Source organism: Echinops telfairi, unplaced genomic scaffold (genome assembly GCF_000313985.2).
Source record: "Echinops telfairi isolate 266 unplaced genomic scaffold, ASM31398v2 ScPeMD7_5592;HRSCAF=6446, whole genome shotgun sequence".
Classification (NCBI taxonomy): domain Eukaryota; kingdom Metazoa; phylum Chordata; class Mammalia; order Afrosoricida; family Tenrecidae; genus Echinops; species Echinops telfairi.
In genome coordinates, this window is record NW_022109491.1 from 6,590,210 (window position 1) to 6,601,334 (window position 11,125).

General features: G+C 48.6%; 1 protein-coding gene across 1 annotated transcript in view; it reads right to left on the reverse strand.

The window, feature by feature from the left end:
* PARD6B (par-6 family cell polarity regulator beta) overlaps window positions 1-11,125 on the reverse strand; it is a 20,728-nt gene that overhangs the window by 6,626 nt on the left and 2,977 nt on the right. The window contains exons 2-3 of the mRNA XM_045295484.1: window positions 10,908-10,930; window positions 5,687-5,909 (exon numbers count right to left, since the gene is read on the reverse strand). Of these exons, the coding sequence (XP_045151419.1) occupies window positions 5,687-5,909; window positions 10,908-10,930 (246 nt within the window). The remainder of the gene's footprint in view (window positions 1-5,686; window positions 5,910-10,907; window positions 10,931-11,125) is intronic.

Below are 11,125 nucleotides of genomic sequence, written 5' to 3' on the forward strand. Positions count from 1 at the left end.
GAAAAGGAAAGACATCTCAGGAGGAGAGTGAGTTTTGTGTGGAGACTGGAACAGGCTGCTAGAGGAGAGCGTTCAGTAAAAGGGAGGGGAGAACATTCCAGGGTGGGGGTGGGTGGGTGGGTGAAAACTGAAAGGAGGCTGGAGGCTGGGACCAAGACAGACCTCCAGGGACAGGGCATGGTTGGGGGCTCTAGCATGAGGGCAAAGGGCATCGGAAGAAAACCCAGACTTTCAGTAGGCCTGGCTGGTAATGGCCATCTCATCAGCTGTTTTGCAAACTCACTCAAACCACAAACTAGAGAATTGGGGATGTGGGGTGGTGTGTGTGTGTGTGTGTGTGTGTGTGTGTGAATTGGGGGTGTGGGGTGGTGTGTGTGTGTGTGTGTGTAGGGGGGGTGGAGTGGGGAGCTACTGAGGTAATCTATGACAGTGTCTTGCCTGAAGCAGAGGCAGTGTGTGGAGAAGACAAATATGAAAAATAATTAAAGACAGTTTTAACAGGCTTGGTGACTGGTTCAAAAATAGTTACGGATAAAGGGTGACACATGCAGGTCACGAGCAACTGACGTCATCTTCTAAGCTGTTACTTCACCTTGTCTGTCTTGTCTTTTTGGCTTTCTACTCCCATAAAAAGTTACACTATTGGAAATCCGCAGGAGCAGTTCTACCGTGTCCTACAGAGTTGCTATGAGCTGGAACAGGCTCGGTGGCAGTTTGATTTTGGGTTTATACCATGAGTCAAACTACTGATCTACTATTGAAATTATGTATATATATATATATATCTCCTTAGACTATTTTAAAATGAAACTCTGATTCATTCACAGGTAACCCTAAAATACAGGTCAGTGCCAGGGAAAGGCCAGAGATGCTGCCGGTAACGTTACAGGTGTCTGCTTCACGAGGCTGCGTGGGGGCCCTGTTTAGTGCAAAGCCCATCCGCTGTTTCCAACCAATGTCCATGGCTGTCCCGGTGTCGCAGTGTGTGGAAGAAGGAAAGAGGTACAGTGGGCCCTTCTGGGGGTGATCCTCTGAGCAGCTCTGGCGATGAGGTGCCAAGGGGTCCCAAAGCAGCTGAGCCCCAAGCCTAGCTGGGAACTTTGCTATATTCCAGACCAAAGGGGCTGGGGCCGACCCAGGTGCTTCAAGGGCCCTGTTAATGTTAGGAAATCGTGTGTGGCACGCCAACTACTTCAACCAGAAGCCAGGCCCAGGCCTGCTCTGTGCCTTCTCCTCCCTCCCCTCACATCAGGAGGCTCTCTAACCCCAAGACGGGGAGGAGGGAGTTTAAGTGTATGGGGGGTGGGGGTGGGCAGAGGCTCTCCCTATGAAAATCACTTTCAGGGAATCAGGTTTCTGTTTTGCTCTGCTTCCACGACAATAGTCTGAGAAAAGGAGTCCAGGGTTTTTCTTCTAACACAAAATGATTTTAAATCAGAAAACCCCGAGAAAGACAATATAACACTCTTTCAAGGTCTGGCCACCCGCATTCAATCTTGAGGTTGAACTTCAAGGAAGCGCTCAATAGCTGAATGTATCAGGTTTTAAAAGACCACCGGGGTCCAAATCATAAAATTTGTTTATTTTTTTCCTTAAAACAATCCTTTGATACCCTGCCCCATGTAATCGCTACCTTGCTGATTCCTTAGTTGGCGTCAACAAGTCAAGGAAAAAGGAAACCGGTGGGACAAGCGGTAAATTGTAATTATGTTTCACACAATGCTGAATTTAGCATCCATCGAGGCTCACATAAGAAGCCTTGGTGGCGATGTAGCGATGATGAGAAATACAACTTTCCTCTAGTAGTTCCTAAATGTTTCCTCCCCGCTCCCACTACCATGACTCGAATTCGACCTTGCAAGTCTGGCTAGACCAGAGGAGGTACACTGGTACAGATAGGAACTGAAAATACAGGGAATCCAGGGCGGATGAGCCCTACAGGACCAGTGGTGTGAGTGGCGAAACAGGGAGGGTAAAGGGAGAGTGGGTAGGAACGAGGGAACCGATTACAAGGAACTGTGTGTGACCTCCTCCCTGGGGGACAGACAACCTAAAAGTGGGTGAAGGGAGACGTCGGACAGGGCAAGATATGACAAAATACCAATTTATAAACTATCAAGGGCTCATGAGGGAGGGGGGAGCAGGGAGGGAGGGGAAAATGAGGACCTAATGTCGGGGGTTTAAGTGGAGAGAAAATGTTTTGAGAATGATGTACAAATGCGCTTTACACAATTGATGTGTGTATGGATTGGGATAACAGTTGTATGAGCCCCTAATAAAATGTTAAAAAACAAAACAAAAACTACCACACTAAAAAAAAAAAAAAGAAGAAGCCTCGGTGGCAGGTAAGTGTTTAACTACTAAACCTCAAGGTTATCGGTTCAAACCCAAGGCCACTCCTAGAGGACAAAGATGAGGCTCTCTGCTCTGGGACACCCTATGCAGGGTGGCTCTGAGTCAGTCAGCACTGACTTGATTGATGGCAGTGGGTTTTGGAAGGTTCACGTGAACTCAGCTTGTTACTGGTGCATCTGTTGAGTGTCCTGACATGAAGGAGTACCAAGAAGAACCACATGGCACGGGGGCGGTGGGGCTGCCTGTCACCCATGGAGATGCTGCTCAGTGGTAATAAACAAGTTGACAAGTATGTGAACAAGTTAATTCCAGGTCTTCCTGAATTTGGGGAGCTGGCAAAGGCAGGCAGTTCAAAACCACCAGCTGCTCCTTGGGAGAAGAGTGGGCTTTCTACTCCCATAAACGGTCCTGGAAACCCACAGAGGGTCACTGTAAGTCAGCATTGCCTGGGCAGCAGTGAGTTTTGGTTTGGGGTCATGGTGGGCGGATGCACTTCCCTGAGGAAGTTGTTTCTTGAGCCGGATGGAGAGCAGCCAGGGGCAGCCTGTCAAGGAGCAGGCTGCCCAGGTTTGAGGGCAGAAGGTGGGCCTGGTGGCTGGCTGTGCTGGGGAAGCAGGAGATGGGGAGAAGCTGAGGCTGGGCAGGCCTGGTCAGGTGAGCTGCACCTAGTTGTGACGGGAAGGCAGCAGTGGGATTCAGACAGGAAAATTGACTAAATCACTTTCACTCATTGCTAACTTCATAGCTGTATTACATTTATAATTTTTTAAATAAAAATCTTTCTACTGAAAAAAAAAACAAAAACCTTTCTACTGAATGGACTGTTTACTTCAAATTCTATGGGTTAATGTTTTGGCAACTTTATCTCAACTACACGGAAAGCTCTGGTTCACACACACATGATTTCTAACAAAACAAAAAACCTTCAACCAAAACCCCAAACCAAATCCACTGCCATCAAGTCCGTACCAACTCATGGCGACCCTACAGGACAGGGTGGAACTGCCCCTGTAGGTTTCTGAGGCTGTAACTCTTTCTGAGAGTAGAAAGCCTCCTTTTTCTCCCATGGAGGAGCTGGTGGTTTTGAACTGCTGCCCCTGCGGTTAGCATCCCAATCAGTAACCACCAGCCACCAGGGCTCCTAAAAACCTTCAAAGGGTTTAACAGATACAAAGGTAAAACATCTAACTCCAATTTTATACCCAAACCAAAAACCCAAACCTGCTGTCAAGTCACTTACACATCAGTGACCCTAGCGGACAGAGTAGAGATACTCTGTGGGGTGACCACGGCCACCATCTTTATGAAACTAGTTGGCTGTATTGTCTTCCAGGTTGGGGGGGGCTGGTGGGCTTGAGCCCTGGACCTTTTGCTTGGCTGCAGAGGTCTCTAACCACTGCACCACCAGAGACCCACTCTCAAAAGCTGCTATACTGACCCCACCATCACAGGTCATACTCCATGACACACAGGCCTGTGGTGCCATAACCTGACGCCCAGTCTTCCTAACACATGGATAACAGCCAACTGTTATCAGATGGCTCCAGCTTAATAACAGTCTACGTTTTTAAAGAAAATTACAACTGTAATTTGCTAGCACCAGGAAGGCCTGTCATTCAGCATCATTATTTAACGTGTTCAACCAAAAAGGACAAGCCCTCCACCCCCCCACCCCCGTTCTCCTGTCTGGGCAGTCTTCTCTTGTGTTCCATCCGCTGCCCTCTCCAGCCTCCTCTCGTCACCCTGTGCCTCCTCCCACAATTCTACCACTTCCCAGCAGTCTAATCTTTCTAAGCTCCCATCTACCATCTTCAATTTCCTGCAGGCTGTGCCCAACTCACCAGTCTCAGCATCTTATGGGTTCTAAAACCAAACTCATTTTCTTTCCTAGATCCATCTCTCTTCCAAATCCCACTTGCCACCAGGCTCAAAACCATACGAGCTAGTTAGTCTTTGGCTTCCCCTTGGACTCCACCACTCAGCACTGAGTGTGAGAACCGGGCCTTATTTAGCTCTCCCTCCCCTTTGCCTTTGCTGTCCCTCAGGGAGCCTCAGAGGTGCAGCAGCTAAGCAAAACACTGGCAGTTCAAACGCCCCTGGTAGCCCTGCAGTAGAAAGGACTGGCATCAGCTCCACAGGATCATGGCTGAGAAAACCATGCCAGCCAGTGCTACTCCTTCACATGGGTTCCATGTCTCAGGACGGACTTGACAGGAGCCAGCAACAAGCCAGTTCCCACCATCTCCCGCATGGGACACCGGACAGCCTCCCAGCAGCCTCTCCAGCTCCTTGTTCCTTAGTGTGAACCCCTGCTGCACACTGCTTCCTACTCAAACAACCAAGTCCCTGACATCACCTCCCTGTTAAATAGCTAGGGCATCCATTGGGGACAGGGGAATGCATGACTGTGAAAGTCAAGTCATGCAAGTTATATTACCCTCAGAGGTTTATTTTGTCACTAGACTTTAGTTCCTCCAGAAAAGTCAAGCTACACAATCAGTGGAATGTCAAAGGCCTGGGAGTGGTCCAATGCTTATCAAGGGATTAGAACTACAGTTTCCCTTCCAGGGAAATCCCTTACCCACTCTCACAAGCAAGCTGAGTTTCTACAAGCAGGCTGGTTTACTACATGGTAAGACTTTAATGATCTCACCCATACTGGGCTCCCCGCTCTAACCAGGAATGCTCAAGGAATAATGGCAGAAGCAGGATTCCTATCAGATACATACACGCGTGGGAAGGCACGGCTATGATTTCAAAGGCTTTCTGGCAAAGCGGCCGCCAATGTTCACTTCGCCTAAAATAACTACTTGCTCCTTAACTTCCCAGGTAATTATAGTTTCATATTTTTCCAGTGGAAAATAATTCTAAAACCTTTCCCGTGTGCCCACGACAGGCCAGCACTGCGCTCAGCTCACGTGGTCTGCACGGTGGCACGCACTCACGGACGAAGACTCAGGAGAACTTCCCTCCGTGTATTTATTAGGCTGGAAACCTAGAAACTGGGATGTTTCTCTACCTGCAAAGCCAGTTTCCCCCAGGCCTTTCTGAATGGACAGCAATCACTCTAGGAGTCAATAAATTCCTAATTTCTACAGAGGCCAAATGAGTTGATAAAAACATAAATTATCCAGACATCTTAGGTAACTCAGTGCAATGTAAAGATATGAATCAAACCAATGCTCCCAAATGGTTATTTAACCTACTTGTTAACATCGGAAGGTGATGTTCACAACACATCGTCACCAAGTCTGTGGCAATGTCTATGTCCCTCTCAAGGGGGAAGCAAGGATGTCTGGAACAATGGCTACGTAGAACGTGCCGCACTTACCCTTCTTCTGAATAAAAATCCTCAGCAGCGGATTGGCTGTTGAGACAGCTTTGTGGTAATTATCGTCGTTATTTATAGGTAGTAAGTCTCCGTGGATGTCTGCATAGCCCACTAAAACATCAACATTGGGGATCTTATGAACATGTTGTAGCAATCCGTAAAACTCTTCAAATTTTCCAGGTTTTGATCTTTCCAGCGAAAAACGACGAAATTCAGCTCCGAACTATAAAGATGACAAACATACAAAGGTTTGAAAAAACAGAAAACGCCAACCAAACACAACAAACAGCTTTCACCTAAACACAATGCTTTAAAAAAAAAAAAAAAGCGTGCTCACCCAAGGACACCAAAAAGAAAAAAGAAAAAAAGGATTAACAGACTACCTTTCCTTCATAAAGAAGCTATGTCTAGTACCCAAGTCCACTGTCATAAACCTTATTCTGGGGAGGGAGAACTCCACATGATGGGCCCAGCAACGTGGGTACCCTCTCACCATTAACTGCTGCATCTCTGAAAGAGGTTAATCCCTGGGGACCCTGCCTGCCTCCACCTGGGGACTGTCCAGCCTGGTGACTCCACTCCAACAGTGCCTGGAGACCACACCGTGACAGCGGAGAGTGGACCACAGGTGTGCCAGTCGAGCTTTAGCAGCAAAAACGGTGCAGCTGAATGACCTCTCCCACAGAAGGAACCCAAGTCACAGGACGTGGTAAGGACCGGCAGCAAGACACACCAAACTGATTTTGCACTCCTTGGCATAAGGTTACTATACAAATGAAGTAGATGCTTTAAAAATAAAAAACTAGAGCTTTATTAAAAAAGCTTTATTAATATAATACACCAACTATATGCCCGTTATCCAATGAATGCAACAAATGTTTATGTGGCTGATACAGAGCTAGGCCCAAGAGACTGAAAGGCTCACTCACGCCTGATCCAGAAACTCACCAATTAGTGGGGGAAGAGAATAATTACACTAGAGCGCTATCACGGGATCAGACACGCAGGAAGGGCACCGCCTCCATCAAGGCGGACGTTTCTCCCACAGTTCAGTTCCAACGCCTGGCCTCCCTCCTCCACCAGTGCACCTCTTCCCTCCAAGTGCCGGCATTCCCCATCCAGCCCACCAGCAGCAGGTGTCTCACTCGCTATGGGACTAGCAGGCTCTCTCCTCAGGTGTGGAAGTCCAAGGAGAAAAGGTTCAGTCGCAGTCCCTGGAGTTTCGGGACTGTTCGGGCATGGCTGAGGAGACCAGCGTTTTAAAGGCTAGCTTCACTTTCAGACTAGAAATCAATCATCCATCAATCAACAAGCAAATGCTTTTCAGATGTGTTTGACCATGGAGCCTGTATTCCTTTGATCAATTATTAGCAAGAGAGCACTGCTGAGACAGCTCCGAAGCATCGCTCACGAGGGCCCGGGCTCTCCCCACGGGCTCCGCAGTGTGTGTGGATCCCCAGCCTTCTCAGTTTCGCCCCAAGTTCACCAGTCTGCGGTTCCACGCACAACTGAGGGGTATTACTGGCAGGTTCGACCATTCGGCAGTCGATGCTTGTCTCTAATAAATCATCTGAAAGTTTCCAAAACACATTCCTGACGCATAAACATTAACATTTCTCTGGAGAAGACGGTGACTCACACTGAGGGCTCTCAAAACTCCAGTCACACCTTCCCGTTTCAGAGTCAATAAAAACTCGGGGAACACACCCTTCCTATCAGCTCGTCTTAAGATGTTATCAAAAGTCTTAGTTTCCCCTCCATTTTCTCAATTCTGGTATCATGCTGGGAAGCGGCCACTGCTCTGATTCACGCTCCAGCTCGGCACTGTCCCTGCAGTGAGTGTCGTTGCTCTGAGCTGCTGTGGAGTCACGGCAACCCGGGGCAGGCAGAAGACGCGGCACTGAAAGCTCCTGGGTTTCCAAGGCCGAGACCTTTCAGAAGCAGCTCTCTAAGCCTAGTTGCCCAGGCACCCCTGAGTGGGCTGGCACCACCAAGCTGGGGGCAGCAGCCTGGTTTACCCATTTGTGCCACCTATCAACTCTGGTCATGGGAAGGGCGCTCAGCAACAGAACATTCCCATTTTGGGGGTTTAATTTTTTTGTTAAAGCTCTGGATAAAAATTCTTTGCTCAACATTAGATTTTTTTTTTAACTCATGTTTGAAATATTACCATAAACAATAGGAAATTGTATGGCTTCTCAGTAGCTGTGCCTTTTTGCAAATGTTGGCAGGACAGAGCACACAAGAGAAATTGTTACCCTCTTTGCTGCAAAACAGTGAGATTAAGAGAACTTTTTACTCCCTACTAAGATAAAACTCAAATCCATTCAGCAACTATTCACAAAATGCACCATTTACAACTAGCCTCTGGGACCCTGTAAACCCCATATGTGGTCGGAGTCCAAATCCACTCCAGAGAAGTGGAATTTAGTTTGTCTCAGCCTTTAGGAAAACGTGATTCCCTACCCCCAGTATCAGCTGGCATCCTAGAAATGCACCCTTAATGTTACTATTCTGTTAGCCTACGGAACAACCGTTAGGAAGTGTAATGATTGCCTCCGTGGTTAAAGCACTGGGACGCAAACCAAAAGGTTTGAAGCCCGCCAGCCACTACTCTGCAAAGAGATGTGGCAGTCTGCTTTGGTAAAGCTCTATAGGCTTGGGACTCCCACAGGCAGTCCTCTGTCCTATCGGACTGCCGTGAGTTGGAATGGGCATCAGGGCCGCGGGTTTGGCCTGGTTCAAAGACTGTCCCAAGGTTAAAGGACACCACCGGGTTTATAGAGAACTTTCTTAACTCTGGAGAAACAATTAGGAAGATAAATCAGTTACCAAAGAAAAAAACCACATGGCAGCCAGTATCGCAGACCTAACAGGTGCTATTTGCACTACCCATTCTTTCATTATCTGTACCCTTCGCTCTCCCCTCCAGGACCAAAGACAATAAAGGGGAATAATACTCTTCTGGATGTGGAAGACAAAGAACTCGTAATGCAGGGGGTCTATGCACCACGAGAGTTTTGTTTGCCACCTGATAGGTTTGTGAAAAAACAGAGAAGATCAAAGCAGTGTAAAAGGAAACACTGCTTCAAAAATCTGCCCCAGTATTTTTTGACAGCTGCTGAGATGATAAGCAGAGAAGCACTGGTGGAGTAGTGGTTACGTGTTGGGCTGTAAACTGCAAGGTCTGCAGTCGGAATCCACCAGTCACTCCGAGGGAGAAAGATAAGGCTGTCAACCATCATGAAGTCTTGGAAACCCACAGGGCAATTCTGCTTTGTACTCTAGGGTCCCTATGACTCAAACGTGACTTGAGAGCAGTGGGTCTGGGAAGATGACAACCATTAAAAGGCACACGTGTCAACAACAGATATCCGAGGAAGTCCCTGTGCCCGGCCATCGTTACAATAGGGGAGCTGGCTCGCATGCCATTCAGGCATGCTCTCAGACGGCCTTGATTCAATAGTGACCTGGCTCACTCAATGTGTGCCAGACACCATGGCTACCGGGGGTGGGGGTGAGGGGGCGCTTCAAAAAGTTTGAGGAATTAAAAGATAATGGAATCTTCTCATGAACTGAAATCCCCTTACAGTTTGCCTACAGAGTATGAAAAAACTCCTGCCGTGGAGTGGATTGCACCACATAGCAACTCCTCTGTAGGGTTTCTGAGACTGTAAATCGTTACTGAAGCCAGCAGCCATCTTTCTTCTGCGGGTGGGCTTGAACCACCAACCTTGTGGTTAACAGCACACCGCCGACCGCACATCACTTTCCAGAATATGAAAGAATCAAAAATAAGCTGCCAGAAGAGGAGGATGGCAAGCCCAAGGTTTCAGTTTCCAAGTTGCCGAGTACTAGGAATTGGATCATGATGATCAGGGCACCCAGACCAAGCCCTTTCTCGAACTCCGACAATAAATGATGAAGCCCGTGCCATCAGGACTAAAACAATGGAATTTTAAAATCATGCAACATCACAAGTGTTTTTCTTTCCTGAACTTCAACGCCCCCAAATCCCAACCAGGCACATAACTGAACTATCACATTCAAGTCCAACCCACAGGCACAGGGCCACTCCTGCCTCCAAGCGGCTCGAGGACAAGTTCTTCCCATTTCCAGTCAACTTAACTCTTGATTTGGAGCAAGCCATTTCCATTTACTACGGCAGGACACTCGGACCAGAGTACGCACTGCTTATAATTACAGAGCAGTCCCTGAAAACAGAAAATATCCAGCCATGTGGGTTCTAAGTTTCCAAATGAACACACATTTGGATACTGTTACAGCTGCTTCCAGAACTTTGCTGATCAACCCAAAGCAATAAAAACCAGGGCCCACAGGCTCCTGGAAGTTTTCCTTTGGGCTTCCTCTAATCCAGTGGTTCTCAACCTGTGGGTCCCGACCCCTCTGGGGATGGAACGACCCCCAGTGAATCGGTTCGCCCGATTCATAACAGTAGCAAAATTACAGTTATGAAGTAGCAACTCAAGTAATTTTATGGTTGGGGGGGGTGTCACCACAACATGAACTGTACCAAAGGGTCAGGGCATTAGGAAGGTGGGGAACCACTTCTGGATTTTGCATTCACTCTCACTGGGAATGTACCCCAGGGCAGTTTTTGGTTGTTTCCCTCCCTGAATCGTTCAATTGGAATGAGGTCCACTTCTACCTGAGTCCGTTCCCTTCCGTTTTGCTCCTCCTAGCTCTATCCTGTACGTTCCTGGGGCCCAGCCAGAGCACTGCTTTGCATTCTCCAGTGGCTGGCCGGGAAACAGCTTTCAATCCGGCTTGAATGTTTCTGTCCCCCAGACTTTCTGGAAGTTAGAACTTCACTGCACTTCAGCCTTTCTGGCCTGTAAAGCGAGAATCGGACTACATGACAAATCATCTCCACTCCTCTCGGCGCTTTAACTCCCGAAGGGGCGGCTGAAACCGGGCCCGTGGCTGCCGACCACCTGCATTCCGCTTCCAAAGGCCCCCTGCAAAGCATATTCCCTCGCTAATCCCTCCGGCCGGTCCCGCCCGCCCAGCCTGGCCATTTAGGAATTCGGTGGGGACCGTGGTAATTATCCGCAGGTTGGCAAACCGCTCGCTGGTCAGGGGTGAGGGCGCTGCTTGCGAAGTGGCAGTACGAAGGAATGGAAAGAGCAGCCAGCCTCCAACTGGAAAGCGCTACTCGGACGTAAGGTGATAGCGCTAATTTCGGAGATTAAATGCATACCAAAGTTGGTGCTGGATGAATTCCTAGCAGGAGACGGAGCTAACTTTTCAGAAGGCTCTCTCGTCCGCTGGGCTCCTTCCTTCGCCAGCCCCTGAGCCACCAAAGGGGTGGCACCGTTTGAGAGCACGGGCGGTTCTCCCACCCCCCTGCACGCGCGCGATCGCTCCTGGTCCCCACTCCCACCCGCGAACGGGGGCAGAGACTCACAGTCCCCCGCC